At 39.9% G+C, this 23,665-nt stretch overlaps 2 protein-coding genes across 2 annotated transcripts in view; both read right to left on the reverse strand.

The window, feature by feature from the left end:
* LOC115186536 (zinc finger protein 420-like) overlaps nt 1-10,572 on the reverse strand; it is a gene marked incomplete at its 3' end in the record, with an annotated part of 42,693 nt that extends 32,121 nt beyond the window's left edge. Inside the window, exon 1 of the mRNA XM_029746149.1 lies at nt 10,547-10,572. Within this exon, the coding sequence (XP_029602009.1) occupies nt 10,547-10,572 (26 nt within the window). The remainder of the gene's footprint in view (nt 1-10,546) is intronic.
* A 4,245-nt stretch (nt 10,573-14,817) lies between these two features.
* Nucleotides 14,818-15,832, reverse strand: LOC115186746 (zinc finger protein 551-like). Its single transcript, XM_029746266.1, has one exon. The coding sequence runs from the start codon at nt 15,699-15,701 to the stop codon at nt 14,901-14,903; it is 801 nt and encodes a 266-aa protein (XP_029602126.1). The 5' UTR covers nt 15,702-15,832; the 3' UTR covers nt 14,818-14,900.
* Between the last annotated feature and the right edge of the window lie 7,833 nt (nt 15,833-23,665).

Raw genomic sequence — 23,665 nt, forward strand, 5'->3', positions numbered from 1 at the left:
TGGGATCTGACCTCATTGATCTGTCTGTAAGCTATGTTTACATGGGTATTGGGATCTGACCTCATTGATCTGTCAGTAAGCTATGTCTACATGGGTATTGGGATCTGACCTCATTGATCAGTCAGTAAGCTATGTCTACATGGGTATTGGGATCTAACCTCATTGATCTGTCAGTAAGCTATGTCTACATGGGTATTGGGATCTGACCTCATTGATCTGTCAGTAAGCTATGTCTACATGGGTATTGGGATCTGACCTCATTGATCTGTCAGTAAGCTATGTTTACATGGGTATTGTGATCTGACCTCATTGATCTGTCAGTAAGCTATGTCTACATGGGTATTGGGATCTGACCTCATTGATCTGTCAGTAATCTATGTCTACATGGGTATTGGGATCTGACCTCATTGATCTGTCAGTAAGCTATGTCTACATGGGTATTGGGATCTAACCTCATTGATCTGTCAGTAAGCTATGTCTACATGGGTATTGGGATCTGACCTCATTGATCTGTCAGTAAGCTGTGTCTACATGGGTATTGGGATCTCAGCTATAGTATAATCCAGCAAAGCAGTCCTACCAGCTAGCAGTGTAATGAACCTTGTCTGATAGCCAATCAACCGTGTCCTAATTAACTACAATGACCATAATCCATAATGCCTACTTGTCTTGTCTGTTTATTTTACACTTGCTATGTAAATGAGACAGAAGAATGTATGATGGTCAATGCTATCTGGGATCCTTGGGACATCTCTACCCTAAACCCTAACCTTAACCCCTACCTTAACCATTTTAAATGTCAACTTCAATGGGCTAGGGACGTCCCATGGATGTATCTCTACCTGAAAATACATGATCTAAGTGATTGATAGTTGGTATTCAGCAGTCATAAAGCCTTATTTACTTTAATAAACTACTAAAATAGTGATTTTGTCAGACAGCATAGACAGCAGCTCTACACTTTATTAAGTGACTGATCCATTCATCCTTCCATCCCTCCTCAGCCTTCCTCTCCTCTGAAGACCCAGTGAGGGTGGAGCTCAGTCAGAGAGCTGTTGAGGGACTGGTTAGGAAGAACACTTCTACAGCCAGAGAGGTGAGAGGTCACACATGGTTTAGATGGTAAATATTTATGTCCCCTTAGTGGTTCATCACGTCAGCTAAAGGGAATATGTTCCATCATCTGTTCATTTACATTAGTGCAAATTGTCCACTGATATTGGTGTAATTTCTCACCCCTTTTGGCTGTATGAAAGTTAATTTCCCCTCAGACACACACATTTGTTCTTTGATATTATGAAGGTCATTTGTGTCAAATGTACCTTTCCCCACTCATTCACCCCATCTCGTTACATTGCTGATGCATATTTGGTGGCCTGGCTGCATCCAGACTATGTCAAAGGCCCATCCTGGTAGATCTGAACCTAATGCAGCTTGGAGTGATCGGATGACAGATGTCACATTTAAGTGCCAGGTGTAACTGAGGCCATAGATGCTCCATATCCATTACTTTGAGTGTTATATATAATATGACTAAATGTGTTTCTGTGTTGCAGGGACAGTCAATAAATGGAACAGCAAGGCCACAGAACATGACATAAGCAGAGCTGTGGGAGACCACCTCAAGCCCCTGGTAGAGCCGGGGGTGGTGTTTACCACGCCTTCAGCAGGCTGGAAAAGTGGGATTGATCTGGTTGATCCATTTGTTTGTTTCGGTTTGCAGTAGTTGAATCCTTTGACGTATTGTTGAATTAAACATTTATCTTCAACAAATGCACTGGGTTGGTTGAAAAGTGATACTAAACGTACATACCAGCACTATTTTGACATAGTGGGAGATTTACTGAATTTATACTTTTTCATAATAAGATGGACCAAGACACGTATTGGTTTTGCAAGAGTCTGTTGATTGTCAGTCATTGGGTTAATTTCTTTTGCAATATGTTCAAATCAAGCTTTATTTATACAGCACATTTCAGACATGGATGCTTCAACAGGAAAAAAATAAAACAATGAAAATAAACAGAAATATTTACCACAACAAACATAAGATTAACAACTGAAAGACGAATTAGCATTCTAAGGAAAATCCATTGATTAAAATATTAATTGGATGCAACATCCAACCCAAAATATAAGCATGATTTTAGGAGGGGCTCTGAAAGACACTATGGGGGTGTCCACTGAAAGTTGACTAGTAACAACAACTGAGACCTAAAAGACACCCACCATGAGACCCACTAAATCTGCCCAAGAAGAGACAAACAAAAGAAAAACACACCAAACTTAAAGACAGGAAGCAAACCAAAAAGGTGGAGCAACTAAAGGTGTTGACTCTCCACATGTATCAAGACAACTGGAGCACTGGGCCAGACACTCTTAAATAGAACCTGGACCAGCTCAGGTGAAACACCTTCCCACTAACGAGATGGACAAGCCAGCACAGGTGTAACACATACTGACTAACGAGGTGACACCAATCAGTGCGTCCTCCGTGCTAACGAGCTAGACGTGCTGACGAGCTAGACGTGCTGACGGGCTAGACGTGCTAACGAGCTAGACGTGCTGACGGGCTAGACGTGCTAACGAGCTAGACGTGCTAACGAGCTAGACGTGCTAACGAGCAAGACGCGCTAACGAGCTAGACGCGCTGACGGGCTAGACGTGCTAACGAGCTAGACGTGCTGACGGGCTAGACGTGCTAACGAGCTAGACGTGCTAACGAGCTAGACGTGCTATCGAGCTAGACGACGTGCTAACGTCCAACCTCAAACATAAATGGAAAAATCAAAGACTGTAACACCGTAAGATAATTTTTGTTTGCTTACCACCAAGAGAAAACAACTTCCATTTCACATTATAATCAACTACAATGATTCACCTTCACCAATATAAACATGGTGTCTACTGGCTTTCAACAATTAAAAACAAGAAAAAACACGTATTTCTAAATAATAATATACAATCGTATATTTTGTCCTTTTTCTTTTTATAGAATCCTAAAACTCACTAGCTTCTAGAACTCTCGTCTTCCTAAAACTCACTAGCTTCTAGAACTCTCGTCCCCCTAAAACCCACTAGCTTCTAGAACTCTCATCCCCTTGGAACGAGTCCAAACAAAACTCATCTCCAATAAGGAAAACCATGCAGTCAAAATAAATTGTGATCCATGGCAACGCACTGGCTAAACACAAATCTTTTTGACTGCCCACCCTTGAGACAATCAGCAACCAAGTTGTCCTTACCACAGACATGTCTGATTTCAAGAGGAAACTCCTGCAATATCCGTAGTAACTTTCCACCTCACTGCTTCTCTCTCTTTTCAGGGTTCACTAGATAGGCATGTTGTTGGATCGGGCCCAGTCCCCAATGTCATGCTCTAGTACATTTGGGTTGGCACATCTGAGAATGAACCCTGATATTCTAAAAGCAGGGCAACAATGTCAATGTAATTGTACCCAAAAATTGTCAGTTTGTTGCATAAATAAAGATTAAATGTTACATGAATTATAAATATGAAATATCAAAAGCAAATGTACACCCCTTTGTTAATATGTGTTGGCAATAATTAACTTAAGGGTGAGGCATGTAATAATAAAACATGTATCTTTTGTCAGGCTGAATGTTTGAAATATGAGGTGATTTGAGTCCTGCTTCTTCAGTAGTGGAATAAAGACAATTAGCACTTGAATGTTGTAAAGAAATACTGGAGTGATGTAGGATTGTTAATAAAATTGATTATAGACCAATTTATTATACTGCGTCCATGTGTATAGGCTGCAAGTAGTTGAAATTAAGTTGTTTTCAAGTCATTGAAAAAACTACCAGAAAATACATCTTCTCAACTTTCACTTTCAACTACAACCAAACTTTTGAATTACATTTTGCTAAATGTCAATGTCAAAAAACAGTTTTAATGTGTTCAAATCAATAACCGATATGCAGAAACAGTTTGGGATATACTGAAAACCTAAACATTTTAAAGTGTTGTGTTTTGATTCAAGCCAACATGGTAAGATACATTTTGATTCCAGTGCGTAACCAACATGTTAAGTGTAACCCAGCTCTTTCTTTGTTAGTACTTTTTGTTAAATCACATAAATAGTAACTCTTCCATTTCAGAGCCTGGATTTTCCCCCTGAGGCTAATATCCATATCATGTTGAAATCAATAGAACAGGGGACAAATGTTTAGGGTTCTACAATGTGACATCATTAAAATACCCCTACTACAATGTTTAAACATTCTACATTGTGACATTATATCATTGATATCATGAAACAACTCCATGTATTTTCTGATGTTTAATCAGAGATCTTTTATCAGAGTATTTCTTCCCACATTGATTACAGCCATAAGATTTCTCTCCTGTGTGTGTTCTCTGGTGAATAGTTAGATAGTAAGATGTAGAAAAACTCTTCATACATTGATCACAGCTAAAAGGTTTCTCTCCAGTGTGTATTCTCTGGTGTGATTTCAGGGTTTGTAGCCCAATAAAACTCATCCCACAGTGAACACAGCCATAAGATTTCTCTCCTGTGTGTATTCTCTGGTGTATAGTTAGACAGCTAGATGTAGTAAAACTCTTCCCACAGTGATCACAGCTATAAGATTTCTCTCCTGTGTGTGTCCGCTGGTGTACTATCAGGTTGCTTAGCTGAGTAAAACTCTTCCCACATTGATCACAGCCACAAGGTTTCTCTCCAGTGTGTGTTCTCTGGTGTATAGTTAGACAACTAGATGTAGTAAAACCCTTCCCACATTGATCACAGCTAAAAGATTTCTCTCCTATGTGTACCCGTTGGTGTCCTATCAGGGTGCTTAGCTGAGAAAAACTAGTCCCACATTGATCACAGCCAAACGGTTTCTCTCCAGAGTGTATTCTCTGGTGTGATTTCAGGGTTTGTAGCAGAATAAATCTCTTCCCACATTGATCACAGCCGTAAGGATTCTCTCCTGTGTGTGTTCTCTGGTGTATAGTTAGATAGCTAGATGTAGTAAAACTCTTCCCACATTGATCACAGCTAAAGGGTTTCTCTCCTGTGTGTGTTCTCTGGTGCATAGTTAGATTGCTAGATGTAGTAAAACTCTTCCAACATTGATCACAGCTATAAGGTTTCTCTCCTGTGTGTATTCTCTGGTGTGATTTCGGGGTTTGTAGCAGAGTAAAACTCTTCCCACATTGATCACAGCCGTATGATTTCTCTCCTGTGTGAATTCTTTGATGTATTTTAAGGTTTGATGAAGAGTTGAATCTTTTCCCACAGTCAGAGCAGCAGTGAGATTTCTTCCCTGTGGGTCTCTGCTGGTGTTTCTTGAGGAGTTCTGATCTGGAGAGACTCTTCTCTGCCTCGTCAGCATCATGATGTTGTTGAGGCTCCACAGAGGATCCACGATAGTCACGTCTCTCTCCTGTGTGAACAACAAAGTCAGACAGATGGTTAAAGGCCCACAACAGCAGAAATCCACTGTTTATTTGAGGTAAAAGGTGATGTCCAGATCATACCCATGAAGTTGTACAACAATTGACGTCTTAAATTTGAAAATTAAGACAGTCAAGAAATATCAGGGACACCAGGCCTGGTTTTCATAGCTGTTTTTGAAAAGGCTATGGATAAAGTACGACTGGAGTTTATATATAAATGCCTAGAATATTTCAATTTTGGAGAATCTCTTATAAAATGGGTTAAAGTTATGTATAGTAACCCTAGGTGTAAAGTAGTAAATAATGGCTACATCTCAGAAAGTTTTAAACTATCTAGAGGAGTAAAACAAGGTTGTCCACTATCGGCATATTTATTTATTATTGCCACTGAAATGTTAGCTGTTAAGATTAGATCAAACAATAATATTAAGGGATTAGAAATCCGTGGCTTAAAAACCAAGGTGTCATTGTACGCCAATGATTCATGTTCTTTTAAAACCACAATTAGAGTCTCTCTACGGCTTCATAGAGGATCTAGATACTTTTGCTATCCTCTCTGGATTAAAACCAAATTATGATAAGTGATATGATACTACGTATTGGATCACTAAAAAAATGCAAATTTTACATTACCATGTAGTCACTCCAATAAATTTTTATAGAAAGTTAGCGAAAACAGATAAGATCTTGCTACCATGGAAAGGAAAATACCTGTCTATTTGTGGAAAAATCACCCTGATTAACTCTTTAATCATATCACAGTTTACCTATTTGCTTATGGTTTTGCCTACACCTAGTGACCTGCTTTTTAAATTATATGAACAAAAAAGATTCCATTTTATTTGGAATGGCAAGCCAGATAAAATTAATAGGGCCTATTTATATAACGAATATGCATTCGGAGGGCAGAAATTATTAAATATTAAAGCATTAGACCTCACTAAAGGCATCAGTCATACCAAAGTTATATTTAAATCCAAACTGGTTTTCTAGTAAATTGGTACAAATGTCTCATCCTATGTTCAGCAAGGGCCTTATTCCCTTTATTCAGATTACACCTGCCCACTTTCGGTTGTTTGAAAAGGAAATAATCTCCAAAATATCTTTATTTTTTTAAACAAGCCTTAGAAAGTTGGTTGCAATTTCAGTTTAATCCACCTGAAACAAATAATACAACAAATAATACAACAAATATTGTGGTTAAATTCAAATACAATAATTTATTTAAAAAAACTATTTTTCGAAGACATTTTAAAAAAATGTACAATTTATGTGAATGATATTATAAATAGGACTGGTGGAGTGATGTCACACATGCAGCTAATACAGACATATGGAAATGTCTGCTCTACCCAAAATTACAACGAATTAATTGCAGCATAACCACAAAAATGGAAGAGGCAAGTAGAAGAGGAAAAAAGTAAGGAACTTGTATGTCGGCCCTGTATTAAAGAACATAAATGGTTAAAGAAAAGTGTGATAAATAAAAACATATACCAATTTCATTTAACCTCTCTCGGGAAATCGAACCACGTTGTCCGATTTCTAAAAGACTTTACAGCGAAAGCAAAACATTAGATTATATTAGGAGAGTACATCGACACAATAACCACACAGCCATTTTCTAAGCAACTAGCATGCATCACAAATACCCAAAACACAGCTAAATGAAGCACTAACCTTTGACGATCTTCCTCAGATGACACTCCTAGGACATTATGTTATACAATGCATGCATTTTTTTGTTCGATAAAGTTCATATTTATATATAAAAACAGCATTTTACATTGGCGCGTGACGTTCAGAAAATATTTTGCCTCCAAAACTGCCGGTGAATCAGCACTACGATTTACAGATATACTATTCAAAAACCTTGATAAAATATTCAACTGTTATTCAAAGAATTATAGATAAACATCTCCTGAATCGAACCACGTTGTCCGATTTCAAAAAGGCTTTACAGGGAAAGCAAAACATTACATTATGTTAGGATACCACCACAGCAACAGAGTAACAAAACAGCCATTTTCTTAGCGTTTTCAAAGCAACGGTAGCCTTCCAAAAGCAGAAAACCAGCTAAAATGAAGCACTAACCTTTGACAATCTTCATCAGATGACACTCCTAGGACATCATGTTACACAAAACATGCATTTTTTGTTCTATCAAGTTCATATTTATATCCAAAAACAGCATTTTACAGTGGCGCGTGAAGTTCAGAAAATATTTAGCCTCCAAAACTGCCGGTGAATCAGCGCTACAATTGACAAAAATACTATTCAAAAACCTTCATAAAATATTAAACTGTCATTCAAAGAATTATAGATTAACATCTCCTGAATGCAACCGCATTGCCAGATTTCAAATAACTTTACTGGGAAATAACACTTTGCAATAATCTGAGTACTGTGCTCAGAAAAATACACTAGGCGATACAGATAGCCGCCATGTTGGAGTCAACTAAATTAATAAATAGTATTAGAAATATTCACTTACCTTTGATGATCTTCATCAGAAGGCACTTCCAGGATTCCCAGGTACTCAACAAATGTTGTTTTGTTCGATAAAATCCATAATTTATATGCAAATAGCTCCTTGTTGTTCGCGCGTTCAGTTCAGCTACTCAAAATGTCGGAAGCACGGCGAAAATGTGACGATGAAAGTTTAAAAAAAATGTATTTACGTTTGTTCAAACATGTCAAACATATTACCGGACGGTTCCTGTGTCTTGAAAAAGGTTTTGGAACGGAACATCCTCTCTCGTGAACGCGCCCCAATGAAGTGATGTCATTCTCTGGGTGACAAACTTCCCAGGCTTCTCATTCGGTCTCTGTTCATCGTAGACACTTCAAACAACTTTCTAAAGACTATTGACATCTAGTGGAAATGACTCACCGTGTGTTTGATTGGCAATGACTTGAAAGGAATACAAGCACCAGAATTCTCACTTCCTGGTTAGATTCTTCTCAGGTTTTTGCCTGCCATATGAGTTCTGTTATACTCACAGACATCATTCAAACAGTTTTAGAAACTTCAGAGTGTTTTCTATCCAAATCTACTAATAATATTTATATTCCAGTTCCTGGGCCCGAGTAGTAGGCCGTTTAATTTGGGTACGTTTTTCATCCGGCCGTGAAAATACTGCCCCCTACCCAAGAGAGGTTAAGGACCAAAAAACTGATAGCTGTGCCATATAAATTGCAAAATAGTTGGGAAGAGATTTTCGATGTGCCCATTCCATGGCACATGGTTTATGAATTGATACGCAAAACAACGCCGGATTCAAAACTTTGAATTTTTCAATTTAAATTACTATACAAAATTCTTGCAACTAATAGAATGTTATATATATGGGGGATACAATCTTCCCAGCTCTGCAGATTCTGCTGTGAGGAGGCAGAGTCATTAGATCATTTATTTTAGTATTGTCCATATGTAGCTCGTTTTTGATCACAGGTCCAGGAATGGCTGAAAAATTGCAACATTTGCCTAGAACTAACGCTGCAGATAGCAGTACTGGGTGATTTGAAAAGCCATAGTCAATCAATCAATAATATAATAATTATTTTAGCAAAAAAATGTATTTGTAATTTACAATCTGTAGAAGCTATGTGAATAGAAAGGTTCAATTGTTTTGTGAAGCATCATAGCACAGTTGAAAAATATATGGCAAATAGAAATCCGAAATGGATGATGTTGATGGATAGATGGGAGGGGTTGAATGGAGCTGAAGGGTGGGACTAATAACAAGATAAACAATGTAAAACATACGGGGTCTGTAAAATGTATATAGGTTCAGAACCTTTGTGATATAGCACAGTTACAAATATAAATCAAACTGGATGGACATCAGAAATAGAGGAAGGACTAAAAACAAACAAAAAATAACTATTGTAAATTAGACTGTGTCTGTAAAATGTGTATAAGATGAATAAATTGAAGGTAAAAGCCGATGTGTTTCTTAGTTTACTCCAATTGGGCGATCGGTGGTAGGGTTTGCAGGGAATAAGAATAAAGGTATATTCTTTAAAAAAGTATCTATGTCTATATAGGTATGTGTATGTAAATATGTGTATATGTATGCATGCGTGTGTGGATATATATACAGTGGGGCAAAAAAGTATTTAGTCAGCCACCAATTGTGCAAGTTCTCCCACTTAAAAAGATGAGAGAGGCCTGTAATTTTCATCAAAGGTACACTTCAACTATGACAGACAAAATGAGAAAAAAAATCCTGAAAATCACATTGTTGATTTTTTATGAATTTATATGCAAATTATAGCGCACACAATTTGGATACAGAAACTCCTCCCTGCTAATGAGGAAACCACTAGTTATGGATGTAGTGTATCTGGTAATGAGGAAACCACCAGTTATGGATGTAGTATATCTGGTAATGAGGAAACCACTAGTTATGGATGTAGTATATCTGGTAATGAGGAAACCACTAGTTATGGATGTAGTATATCTGGTAATGAAGAAACCACTAGTTATGGATGTAGTATATCTGGTAATGAGGAAACCACTAGTTATGGATGTAGTATATATCTGGTAATGAGGAAACCACTAGTTATGGATGTAGTATATATCTGGTAATGAGGAAACCACTAGTTATGGATGTAGTATATCTGGTAATGAGGAAACCACCAGTTATGGATGTAGTATATCTGGTAATGAGGAAACCACTAGTTATGGATGTAGTATATCTGGTAATGAGGAAACCCCTAGTTATGGATGTAGTATATCTGGTAATGAGGAAACCACTAGTTATGGATGTAGTATATCTGGTAATGAGGAAACCACTAGTTATGGATGTAGTATATCTGGTAATGAGGAAACCCCTAGTTATGGATGTAGTATATCTGGTAATGAGGAAACCACTAGTTATGGATGTAGTATATCTGGTAATGAGGAAACCACTAGTTATGGATGTAGTATATATCTGGTAATGAGGAAACCACTAGTTATGGATGTATGTTATCTGCATGGAGCAAAAATGGTGAGAAAAGATTTTGGTTTTTCACAAGGTATTCTGAATATTACAAAGAAAGATCAGGAGTGCTACTCAAGGAAACATTAAGCTCTGTTGTCTATTCACTAATTCACCACAGTGGGAAACTTACAGGCTGCCAGCAAAAACAGCCTCCATTTCCAGGTTGCTTATGAGTACATTTCACACTACTTTGGATTATAATTGTTAGGCTCATTTGAATGTCCTGCATAATATAATGTGTTGTCGCAAATCAACTGCTTTATACTTTAAAAAAAACACTTCAACCAGTAAAATGCTCCTTGACTAGCTTTGCTACCAGTCTGTCAATGAGCGTTTGTAAAATAAATGTACCCAAATTGGCCCATAACGTCACCTAACAATAACATAGACCTAGGACTATAAATCATTAAATATTTCAGGTGAAACATGGAAACTAAAATGTCTTTGTCATGACATTTCATAACCTGATCACCAGATAATTTGGTGAATAATCCCACTAGGCTACTCTGTAATGTGTTGTCATTCTAAATGTCCTGAATAAAGGAAAATATCTCTGTGTGTTGTACAATAGCCTATCCACCAAGGAACAGTTCTCTACACATTATGAGCTAAGTATCTCTGTGTCCAGACAGACTAATGAGACCCTACTGTAAATCAAGCAGACAATAACACTTTATAAACATGAATTTGTTACGGATGTTGGATCCAACGTGGAGCACAGCATAACTGTCTTTACCAGAGTAATGAATGAAGAAGCACTTTGGTTGTTGTTGCATGTTGTGATGTTTGTCATGTGACTGTCATTCAGAAAATGATTTCCTGGATCAGCTGATGATAGTTGAACATGTGACTGTAACTAAACAGCTACAGTATTAAGAATTATGTGTAATTATTGAAGAACTGTGTTAATGACAGTATCCATTTGGGAGTTGTCAATAAAGTTAAGGTGACTCTCGGTTAGAACCATTGGATTTAGCAAACTCTGAAATGATTTAGGATTTCTGTGCCCATGAAAACTATTTTCCCAGCGTAATATAAGGAGACACCAAATGTTACGTAGGTAGAGAGCATTTCAAAGATCTGAATACAGAAAACCGTCCTAACATGACAATAACCTAAACCACAAGGCCAAATCTACACTGGAGGAGCTTACCAAAATGACATTGAATGTTCCTGAGTGGCCTAGTTACAGTTTGGACTTAAATCGTCTTGAAAGTCAATGGCAAGACTTGAAAATGGTTTGTGTCCCTGTTTTATAAGATAGTACTCACTGTATTTACTGGTGTTAATCAGATCAATGTCCCTGTTTTATTAGATAGTACTCACTGTATTTGCTGGTGTTAATCAGATCAATGTCCCTGTTTTATAAGATAGTACTCACTGTATTTACTGGTGTTAATCAGATCAATGTCCCTGTTTTATTAGATAGTACTCACTGTATTTACTGGTGTTAATCAGATCAATGTTCCTGTTTTATAAGATAGTACTCACTGTATTTACTGGTGTTAATCAGATCTCCAGTCTTATCTTCTTCGTCCTCCTCTAATGTGACAGTAATCTCCCCCTCTTCATCCTTCGTTCCAAAAACGTCTTCAACTTCTTTCACTTCATCCTCCACTCCAAAAACGGCATCTTCCTCCTTTTCTTTCACAGTAACATCCTCCTCCTCTTTCACTCTGAAGGCGTCTTTCTCTTCTTTCTCTGTAACGTCTTTATCTTCCTTTTTCACTGTAACAGCCTCACCCTCTACTTCTTGTTTTACTGTAACATCCTCTTCTTCCTTCTCCTCTTTCACGACAACGTTCAGCCACACTCCCTCTTTCTCCGTCCAGCAGACCTCTTCTTTAGCAGGAGGAGAGTAGTTTAGTGAACTCATGGTCGGGGATAATAGCTAGTTAGCATTAGCGACTAGGCTAGTGCTAACTTAACCAGCCAGATAGTTGACTTACAACGTAAATATTAAATTAAATGGGGTAGCTAGTTGTTTCCACATAAGTATGTTTAAATCACAGTTACAATTAAACCAGGAAAGTGTCTAAAGAACTTGAATGTTCCGACTTTGTTGGCTAGCGAGCTACCGAGGTGGCTGCAGTTGTTGAAGAAGCGTTCCGTCCACTAGATTATACGTCACACTAGAAACATCGCCTGAAAGACACATATCGCCATCTGCTGTCTGGAGGGAGGAAACGCAGTTGAGGAGGGAAAACTATTTTTCTTCTTCATTGAATTATAATATTATAAAGCAGTTTAGGGAAACGTTGTTTTCCTCTCTATTAAATATTAATATTATATCAACACGTGCAAAGAGCAACAAGTGTTGTTTGATTAGTTCAGATTTTTTATGAGAATTTAAAACAAACTTAACCTCTACTCCACATCTGTATTTCTGATTCAGTCAAATAACTAGATATCAAAATAAGCACCTAGTTATTAATAGCCTTGATAAAGATGAGCAAAAATTACTGTATAAAATAAATAAACTTTACCCACTACCAGGATATTTTTAGCCCAAAACCTGGTTACCTCTGCTAGGAGGCTGAAACTTGGCCATAAGTGGATCTTCCAGCAAGACACATCAACATCCACAAAGAAATGGTTAATTGGGCATAAAATCAAAAATGTTCTATGGCCATCTCAGTCTTTGGACTTGAACTCCATTGTGTTCCATGTGGCTCAGTTGGTAGAGCATGGTGTTTGCAACGCCAGGGTTGTGGGTTCGATTCCCACGGGGGGGGGCCAGTACAAAAAAAAATGCATTGAAATGTATGTATTCACTACTTTAAGTCGCTCTGGATAATACTAATAATACGACTTACAGTAGTGAATACATACATTTCAATTCATGCATTTTTTTTTGTACTGGCCCCCCCACAACCTGGAGGTGTAACAATACATCATATAGATGTATATAATGAACAGACTAGGTCTATACTGCTCCTACATGGTGTAACAATACATCATGTATGAACAGACTAGGTCTATACTGCTCCTACATGGTGTAACAATACAGTGCATTCGGAAAGTACTCAGACCCCGTCACTTTTTCCACATTTTGTTACGTTACAGCCTTATTCTAAAATATTTTTTTTAAATACTGAATTGACACACAATACCCCATAATGACCTCACAATACCCCATAATGACAAAGCAATACACCATAATGACAAAGGAAATACATTATATATATTTCTTTGCTCATTTATTAAAATAATTTACATTTACATTTAAGTCATTTAGCAGACGAAACTGAAAAATCTGCATAAGTATTCAGACCGTTTACTACGTACTTTGTTGAAACACCTTGGGCAGCGATGACAGCCTCCAGTCTTCATGGGGATGACGTTACAAGTTTCTACCATTCTTCTCTCAAACTCTGTCAGATTGGAACGGGAGCTTTGCTACACAGCTATTTTCAGGTCTCACCAGAGATGTTAGATTGGGTTCAAGTCCGGGCTGGTTCGCTCAAGGTTATTCAGCGACTTGTCCCAAAGCCACTCCTACACTGTCTTGGCTGTGTGCTTAGGGTCATTGTCCTGTTGGAAGGTGAACCTTCGCCCCAGTCTGAGGCCCTGAGTGCTCTGGAGCAGGTTTTCATCAAAGAGCTCTCTGTACTTTGCTCCGTCCATCTTTCCCTCGATCCTGACTAGTATCCCAGTTCCTGCCTCTGAAAAACATCCTCACAGCCTGATGCTGTGCCAGGTTTACGCAAGATGTGATGCTTGGCATTCAGGCCAAAGACTTCAATCTTGGTTTCATCAGACCAAAGAATCTTGTTTATCATGGTCTGAGAATCCTTTAGGTTCCTTTTTGGCAAACTCCAAGCAGGCTGTCATGTGCCTTTTACTGAGGAGTGCCTTCCGTCTGGCCACTCTACCATAAAGGCCTGATTGGTGGAGTGCTACAGAGATGGTTGTCCTTCTGGAAGGTTCTCCCATCCCCACAGAGGAACTCTGTCGCTCTGTCAGAGTGACCATTGGGTTCTTGGTCACCTCCCTGACCAATGCCCTTCTCTCCCAATTCCTCTGTTTGGCTGGGTGGCCAGCTCTGGGAAGAGTCTTGGTGGTTCCAAACTTCTTCCATCAAAGAATCATGGTGACCACTGTGTTCTTGGGGACCTCGAATGCTACAGACATTTTTTGGGACCATTCCCCAGATCTGTGCCTTGACACAATCCTGTCTCGGAGCTCTATGGACAATTTCTTCGACCTCATTGCTTGGTGTTTGCTCTGACGTGCATTGTCAACTGTGGGACCTTATATAGACAGGTATAATCATAAACAATATTATTTCATGTGGCATAAACAAAAACACAAATTCTCAGTCAAAAATATAAGTCAGAACACAGCGCCTTTATTCTCTCATGTGATTTCAGGTTCACACAGAGAGAGATGTGGTAGGGCTTTTTTGGTGTGTGTCTTCTTATGCTCCTTCAGGCTGCTTAACCAGGTAAAACGCTTTCCACACTGGGAGCATTGGAAAGGCTTTATCCTGTGTGTATTCTCTCATGCTCTTTTAACGGACCTTTCTTAGCAAAACTCTTTCCACACTGGGAACAATGGAAAGGCTTTTCTCCTGTGTGCATCCTCTCGTGAGCTTTTAGGTGCCCTGTCTGAGTAAAACTCATTCCACAGTGGGAACAGTGATAAGGCTTTTCTCCAGTGTGTATTCTCTCATGCCTTTTCAGGTTAGCTAAAACGCTAAAAGTCTTTTCACAATGGGAACATTGGAAAGACTTTTCTCCTGTGTGTGTCCTCTCATGAGCTTTTAGGTACCCTAAATGAATAAAACTCTTTTCACAGTGGGAACATTGGAAAGGCTTTTCTCCTGTGTGTATTCTCTCATGAGCTTTTAGGTCCCCTAACTGAATAAACCTCTTTTCACAGTGGGAACAGTGGTAAGGCCTTTCTCCTGTGTGTATTCTCTCATGCCTTTTCAGGTTAGCTAACACGGCAAAACTCTTTTCACACTGGGAACATTGGAAAGGCATTTCTCCGGTGTGTAGTTTCGCATGCTTTTTTAGGTTTCCTATTAGAGTAAAACTCTTTCCACAATGGGAACATTGGAATGGCTTTTCTCCTTTGTGTATTCTCTCATGCTCTTTTAATTGCCCTTTCTTAGTAAAACTTTTTCCACACTGGGAACATTGGAAAGGCTTTTCTCCTGTGTGTATCCTCTCATGAGATTTTAGGTGCCCTGTCTGAGTAAAACTCATTCCACAGTGGGAACAGTGATAAGGCTTTTCTCCTGTGTGTATTCTCTCATGCCTTTTCAGGTTAGCTAACATGGTAAAACTCTTTCCACACTGGGAACATTGGAAAGGCTTTTTTCCTGTGTGTGTCTTCTCATGCAGTTTTAGGTTCCTTAACCAGCAAAAACTCTTTTCACAGTGGGAGCAGTGGTGTTGTCTCGCTGGTTTGGGCGTCTCTGGGTCTGGTTCCCCTGAAGGACTCTTCCCGCTGTCAGAGTGAGAGTCTGGTTTCTCTCCTGCCAAAGACAAACAGAGAATCCCGTTAAACAGAGACCTGAATGAAATCTCCACAAGATAAAACTGTCTTCCTATGAGGTTTAATCCAGACTAGATCCCTCAATAAAAGAGCAGAACTGGTCATCACAGAGTGGCTGTAGTGCTTTGTAGGCTGGGTAAATCCATTTGAATTCAATACATTTTTGGCAGCATCCCTTTTGAGTTAAAAAAAGCTTTCCTTACATGTTTGCCTATGGAAGAAGTGGTAAGAAAGTGACTTCATGTAACTGAATGTAAAAACATTCATGAGATATACAGTTGTAAGTGTATATACAGTACCAGTCAAAAGTTTGGACACACCTACTCATTCAAGGGTTATAATTATTTGTTTTACCATTTTCTACATTGTAGAATAATAGTGAAGACATCAAACTATGAAATAACACATATGGAATCATGTAGTAACCAAAGAAGTGATAAACAGTTCAAAATATATATTTGATTTTTCAAAGTAGCCACCCTTTGCCTTGATGACAGCTTTGCACACTCTTGGCATTCTCTCAACCAGCTTCACCTGGAATGCTTCTTCAATAGTCTTGAAGGAGTTCCCACATATGCTGAGCACTTGTTGGCTGCTTTTCCTTCACGCTGCGGTCCAACTCATCCCAAACCATCTCAATTGGGTTGAGGTCAGGTGATTGTGGAGGCCAGGTCATCTGATGCAGCACTCCATCACTCTCCTTCTTGCTCAAATAGCCCTTACACAACCTGGAGGTGTGTTGGGTCATTGACCTGTTGAAAAACAAATGATCGTCCCACTAAGCACAAACCAGATGGGATGGCGTATCGCTTCAGAATGCTGTGGTAGCCAGACAGGTTGTGTGCCTTTCCAAATCACGTCCAATCAAGCTGTAGAAACATCTCATCGATGATCAATGGAAACAGTATGCACACCTGAGCTCAATTTCGAGTCTCATAGCAAAGGGTCTGAATACTTATTTAAATAAGGTATTTATGTTTCTTATTTTTAACAAATGTGACATTTTTTCTCCAAACCTATTTTCTCTTTGTCATTATGGGGTATTGTGATGCCATTATGGGGTATTGTGATGTCATTATGGGGTATTGTGATGTCATTATGGGGTATTGTGTGTAGACTGATGAGGATTCTTATTTATTTAATCCATTGTAGAATAAGGCTGTAACGTAACACAATGTGGAAAGACTTAAGTGGCAAAAAAAGGGGTTAAAGACATGTATCTCTCAGATATAGGACAGACACTTCAGAACAAACTTCCTTTGGATGTTTTGGGGGACTGTTGTTCCATGTTGTGAATGTTATGCAATGCGTTAGTATGGGTTATAGCAGTATGGCCAAATATTGTTTTACATAAAATAACTTTTGAATATTTCTTTATTGATACTTCTATGGGTCTTAAAGTTCAAAATCAAATAGCAAAATTATCCTTGGTATAACCTTCTTAAAACAGTTTTTAAATTGTCAATACTGCCCCCTAGCCCCAACAGGTTAACCTGTTGAGGACAGACGTTCCATTTCGTGACAAGAAAATTCCAAATATTCCATTACCATACTTAGAAGCATGTCAAACGCTGTTTAAAATCAATTTTTAGCTATTTTTCTCATAAAATAGTGATAATATTCCAACCGGGCAACGTTGTATTCATTCAAAGGCTGAAAGAAAAAAATGGAGTAGTCTCGTGGACGTGCATCTCCAGTGTCACTGTCCCCAGGCTGACCACTAACAAATTCTCCTGCTGTTCTTCGCCCAGAGACAGCAGACACCCCATTACACTTTCTGGTGCCTTCTGAGAGCCAATGGAAGCCTTAGAAAATGTCACGTTACAGCACAGATGCTGTATTTTCGATAGAGATTCTACAGAAGGACAATAAATTGTCAGACAGGGCACTTCCTGTATGGAATCTTCTCAGGTTTTGGCCTGCCATATGAGTTCTGTTATACTCACAGACACCATTCAAACAGTTTTAGAAACTTTAGAGTGTTTTCTATCCAAAACTACTAATTATATGCATATTCTAGTTTCTGGGCAGGAGTAGTAACCAGATTAAATCGGGTACGTTTTTTATCCGGCCGTGAAAATACTGCCACCTATCCCAAAGAAGTTTTAAAACAGTTCCATATAGCTTAGAGGAACCTCCCCCCTCAGACAGGGCTTAGACTGTAAAACTATAATTTAGATCTGATGATCGGTGGAACAAGGACATCCTCAGACAGTTTTACAGTCTAAGCCCTGTCTGAGGATGTCCTTGTTCCACCGATCATCAGATCTAAATGATAGTTTTACAGTCTAAGCCCTATCATTTTGATCTTATGATCGGTGGGACAAGGACATCCAAGCCGGCCAAACCCTCCCCTAACCTGGACGACGCTGGGCAAATTGTGTGCCGCCTCATGGGTCTCCCGGTTGCGGCCGGCTGCGACACAGTCCGGGATCGAACCCGGATCTGTAGTGCGATGCAGAGCTGCGCCACTCGGGAGGCTGTTGATACCTAGCACTACCTATTATATTTGTTAGCACCACTCGGGAGGCTGTTGATACCTAGCACTACCTATTATACTTGTTAGCACCACTCGGGAGGCTGTTGATACCTAGCACTACCTATTATACTTGTTAGCACCACACGAGAGCGAAGCTAGCGTGGTTATCCACATGTTTTACCAATAGTATAAATGCCCCGTTACCTGCAAGCTCTTCCTCAACAACAATGCAGTATTCAATATCAAAAGTAAAGAAATGTTTTAAAATGCAGGGAACCAAGACTAAAGATTCTATTTTAAACATAAATCTTATCAAACTTATCAAACTCGCGTGGTGCAGTTGAGTTGTGGGTGTCAGAAATAATGTAGCTATTTTTACAGCAGGAATTCTGATAAATAAGTTGTAGCTGTGACGAGGGCTTAACCACTCACTGGCCAATGAAAACATGTTCCCAACCTTTTCATGTGGTTGCATCAAGTTGTGTCTTTACGGTGTTTGATGTTGTGTTGTCATAACCTCCGGGAGGAGAGCATGGATGTTTATCCTGGGAGATTCCATGCCAGCGGAGCCTGGAAATATTTGTCAGAACAATCCGAGATATCAAAAATATTTTCAGGCTATTTTCAGGCTAGGCTGCTGTGTGTGTGTGTGTGTGTAATGTGAAGATAGTCAAGAAGCTCCCGACGAACAGTTCTTGTGCTGACGTTGCTTCCAGAGGCAGTTTGGAACTCGGTAGTGAGTGTTGCAACTGAGGACAGACGATTTTTACATGCTACGTGCTTCAGCACTCAGCGGTCCCGTTCTGTGAGCTTGTGTGGCCTACCACTTCGCGGCTGAGCCATTGTTGCTCCTAGACGTTTCCACTTCACAATAACAACACTTACAGATGACCGGGGCAGCTCAAGCAGGGCAGAAACTAGATAAACTGACTTGTTGGAAAGGTGGCATCCTATGACTGTGCCACATTGAAAGTCACTGAGCTCTTCAGTAAGGCCATTCTACTGCCAATGTTTGTCTGTGGAGATTGCATGGCTGTGTGCTCGATTTTATACACCTGTCAGCAACGGGTGCGGCTGAATTAGCCGAATGTAAACTTAAGTTAACAAAAAATGTATTGGTTCTGCAATGTTGAAAATCCTATAAGATGTGGAGAACATCAGTTTCAACTTATTTTAGAAGAAATGGGTCATTATTTAAGAAAAGTGCAACGGTGCCAATATGTTTATCTGCAAATGTATCCAATCAAATTAATTTAGCAATATTCAAATCATATATCAAATCCAATTCAAGAGGTTAAGGTTGGAATCAAGAAATGCAAAATTCCATTAATCTATATAACAACTTAATAGACTATCAAATCAAATCTTATGTCACATGCACTGAATACAACACCTTACAGTGAAATACTTACAAGCCCTAACCAACAATGCAGTTAAATAAATAAATAATAATAATAACTTCAAAAAATACAAATGAGAAATAAAGATAACAAAATAATTAAAGAGCAGCAGTGAAAAATTAAGAGGATCTATAGACTAGAGTCCTGTCCAGGGGAAGTAGGTTCCTGTTACTATGAGCTGCTCTGGATCAGACAAGCCAAGGCTCCTGTAACTATGAGCTGTTCTGGATCAGACAAGCCAAGGTTCCTGTTACTATGAGCTGTTCTGGATCAGACAAGCCAAGGCTCCTGTAACTATGAGCTGTTCTGGATCAGACAAGCCAAGGTTCCTGTTACTATGAGCTGTTCTGGATCAGACAAGCCAAGGTTCCTGTTACTATGAGCTGTTCTGGATCAGACAAGCCAAGGCTCCTGTAACTATGAGCTGTTCTGGATCAGACAAGCCAAGGTTCCTGTTACTATGAGCTGTTCTGGATCAGACAAGCCAAGGTTCCTGTTACTATGAGCTGTTCTGGATCAGACAAGCCAAGGCTCCTGTAACTATGAGCGGTTCTGGATCAGACAAGCCAAGGTTCCTGTTACTATGAGCTGTTCTGGATCAGACAAGCCAAGGTTCCTGTTACTATGAGCTGTTCTGGATCAGACAAGCCAAGGCTCCTGTAACTATGAGCTGTTCTGGATCAGACAAGCCAAGGTTCCTGTTACTATGAGCTGTTCTGGATCAGACAAGCCAAGGTTCCTGTTACTATGAGCTGTTCTGGATCAGACAAGCCAAGGTTCCTGTTACTATGAGCTGTTCTGGATCAGACAAGCCAAGGTTCCTGTTACTATGAGCTGTTCTGGATCAGACAAGCCAAGGTTCCTGTTACTATGAGCTGTTCTGGATCAGACAAGCCAAGGTTCCTGTTACTATGAGCTGTTCTGGATCAGACAAGCCAAGGCTCCTGTTACTATGAGCTGTTCTGGATCAGACAAGCCAAGGCTCCTGTTACTATGAGCAGTTCTGGATCAGACAAGCCAAGGCTCCTGCAAGGCTACTTACTTACTATCGTGGAAAATTACAAACTTTGTTATGCACCTGCTCTGTATGAGCCTTAAACCTGTACATTTCCTCTGTCTGTTTCTCTCATGTCAGAAGAAACCAGTGTTTCTCCTCTCCTGTTTCTGAGTAACTTGGTCACGCGGCCAACAACAAAGGGCCGTCAGAGAGAGACCAGTTTTTGGTCCATCCTGTTCTTTTCGTATCTTTCAAGGGCAAAGCCGTGTGGAGATATGAAGAGAACAGAGGCTAGTTTGAGCAGCAGTGACAATTCTATCAGCAGAAAGGAGCAACAAAGCTGGCGTCATCACTTGTTTGTACACTATGTTCCCATCATGATGTCACACACCTGCTAAACTGCCACGTAGACAAAGATTCTAGAAGCGGAGACCTCTTGTTCGTTGGGCTCTTGGCTGTTGCACCTGTTGTGTGATTGTTAACTGCTCCACAATTGGAATTCTTATCATAAAATAAGGTATTTGAAGAATCTACAGTCTCTCTTTCCCTTTCTGGTTAGAATTTCCATCACATTACTTATATAATAATTTACATGTTCAAATATCCCAATCATCAAATGAAAATCTAAGGCTTTACACTTGTATCCTATACATCAATGTACATACTTTTTAAAATCTCAATTTTAGACACGAAACAAACATTTTTTGTAAGTAAACCTATTTTGTTGATGACTTCATATAAACAATATGATTTCATGTGGTGTAAACAAAAACACTAATTCTCAGTCAGAAACATAAGTCAGAACACAGCCTCTCTATTCTCTCATGTGATTTCAGGTCCTCTGACTGGGAAAATGTCTTTCCACAATGAGAGCAGTGGTATGTCTTCTCCTCCTGTGTATGTATTCTTTCATGCTTATTCAGATGCCTTAACCGGTTAAATCTCTTTCTACACAGGGAGCAGTGGTAGGTCTTATCCCCTCCTGTGTGTGTCCTCTCATGCCTAGTCAGGCCCCCTAACTTGGTAAAATTCTTTCCACACTGGGAACAGTGATAAGGCTTCTCTCCTGTGTGTGTCCTCTTGTGCCAATTCAGGTTCCCTAACTGGGTAAAATTATTTCCACAGTGGGAAAATTGGAAAGGATTTTCTCCAGTGTGAATTCTCTCATGTGTTTTCAGGCTCCCTAACCAGGTAAAAGTCATTCCACATTTGGGGCAGTGGTAAGGCTTCTCTCCAGAGTATATTCTCTTATGTATTAATAGGTACCCTAATTCCTTAAAACTCTTTCCACACTGGGAGCATTGGAAAGGTTTTTCTCCTGTGTGTGTCCTCTCATGCCTATTCAGGTTCCCTAACTTGGTAAAATTCTTTCCACAGTGGGAGCAGTGATGTCCTCCTGTTGCTTTGGGCGTCTCTGGGCCTGATTCCCCTGAAGGACTCTTCCCTGGGTCTGATTCCCCTGAAGGACTCTTCCCTGGGTCTGATTCCCCTGAAGGACTCTTCCCTGGGTCTGATTCCCCTGAAGGACTCTTCCCTGGGTCTGATTCCCCTGAAGGACTCTTCCCTGGGTCTGATTCCCCTGAAGGACTCTTCCCTGGGTCTGATTCCCTTGAAGGACTCTTCCCGCTGTCAGAGGGAGAGTCTGGTCTCTCTCCTGTCAAAGACAAACAGAGTATCTAGTTACTTAGTTGTCTCCTGTGCTGTACTGTGTGGCCAAACTGGTGAAACATAAGTCTATGATTGGTTCAGATTTGGTCTTGTTTGGGGGAGTTCATTAAAATAATAGCCAGTGTGAAAAACAGTGGTCACCAAGGCATTCCTAGTCAATCATCAAACATTTCTGTAAAAACCCAATGTGTTTCCCGTTTGCTCCAGCAGTATTCTAAAGTGTTGTGAATTTAGCAGTAAAAAAATATAGATTTTCCCGGCTTACAAGACCCAGTTTCATCACCACCCTCTCCTGAGACTGAAAGCCCAGAGACTTGCACTTTGCCCGGGTGTGTGGTTTTGTCTGGGGGCTAAAATGAACATTCGAGGCCATCAAGCTACTATGCTCGGAGATAGTTTTCATTTCAACTGAGGTCGTGGCTACGATTCAGACCTGAATACTAGAGGTTTCTGATACTTTCAAAGCAGATTGAACTAATCTGTGAAACGAGACTGTGCTTGTTATGGCCTCACTCAAAACAATAGTTACACACCATGATGATTGCAGCACTTTACACCTGACTACCTCTCTGGAGGCTGACGTGAATCACTGCTGATCTGATAAAGGTGCAGGAGAGCTGTGTGAGCTTAGAGGGATTTTCTCATCGCAATATCCTGAGACTCGTATCGGACCGAGAGTCAAGAGGAAATGCCTCAAGCCACAGATTTAGTCTCCGGGCTGCTGAAGGATGAGAAGCCCCTGATTGATCATGGCCACCAGTGACTGTGCCAAGGTACCAGGACGGTGAGAGGCCCCGTGACATCATTCTTCCAGTCCAATTTTCCTGTGAGAAGATGGAGATTCTCTGAGCCCGCAATACCACTCTGAGCTTTCAGGGACAGAGCTTCTATATCTACCAGGACTACTCCCCCACTGTCTCCAGGCAGCAAGCAGCTTTCAGGGACAGAGCTTCTATATCTACCAGGACTACTCCCCCACTGTCTCCAGGCAGCAAGCAGCTTTCAGGGACAGAGCTTCTATATCTACCAGGACTACTCCCCCACTGTCTCCAGGCAGCAAGCAGCTTTCAGGGACAGAGCTTCTCTAACTACCAGGACTACTCCCCCACTGTCTCCAGGCAGCAAGCAGCTTTCAGGGACAGAGCTTCTCTAACTACCAGGACTACTCCCCCACTGTCTCCAGGCAGCAAGCAGCTTTCA

Source organism: Salmo trutta, unplaced genomic scaffold (assembly GCF_901001165.1).
Source record: "Salmo trutta unplaced genomic scaffold, fSalTru1.1, whole genome shotgun sequence".
In the NCBI taxonomy this organism is placed as follows: Eukaryota; Metazoa; Chordata; class Actinopteri; order Salmoniformes; family Salmonidae; genus Salmo; species Salmo trutta.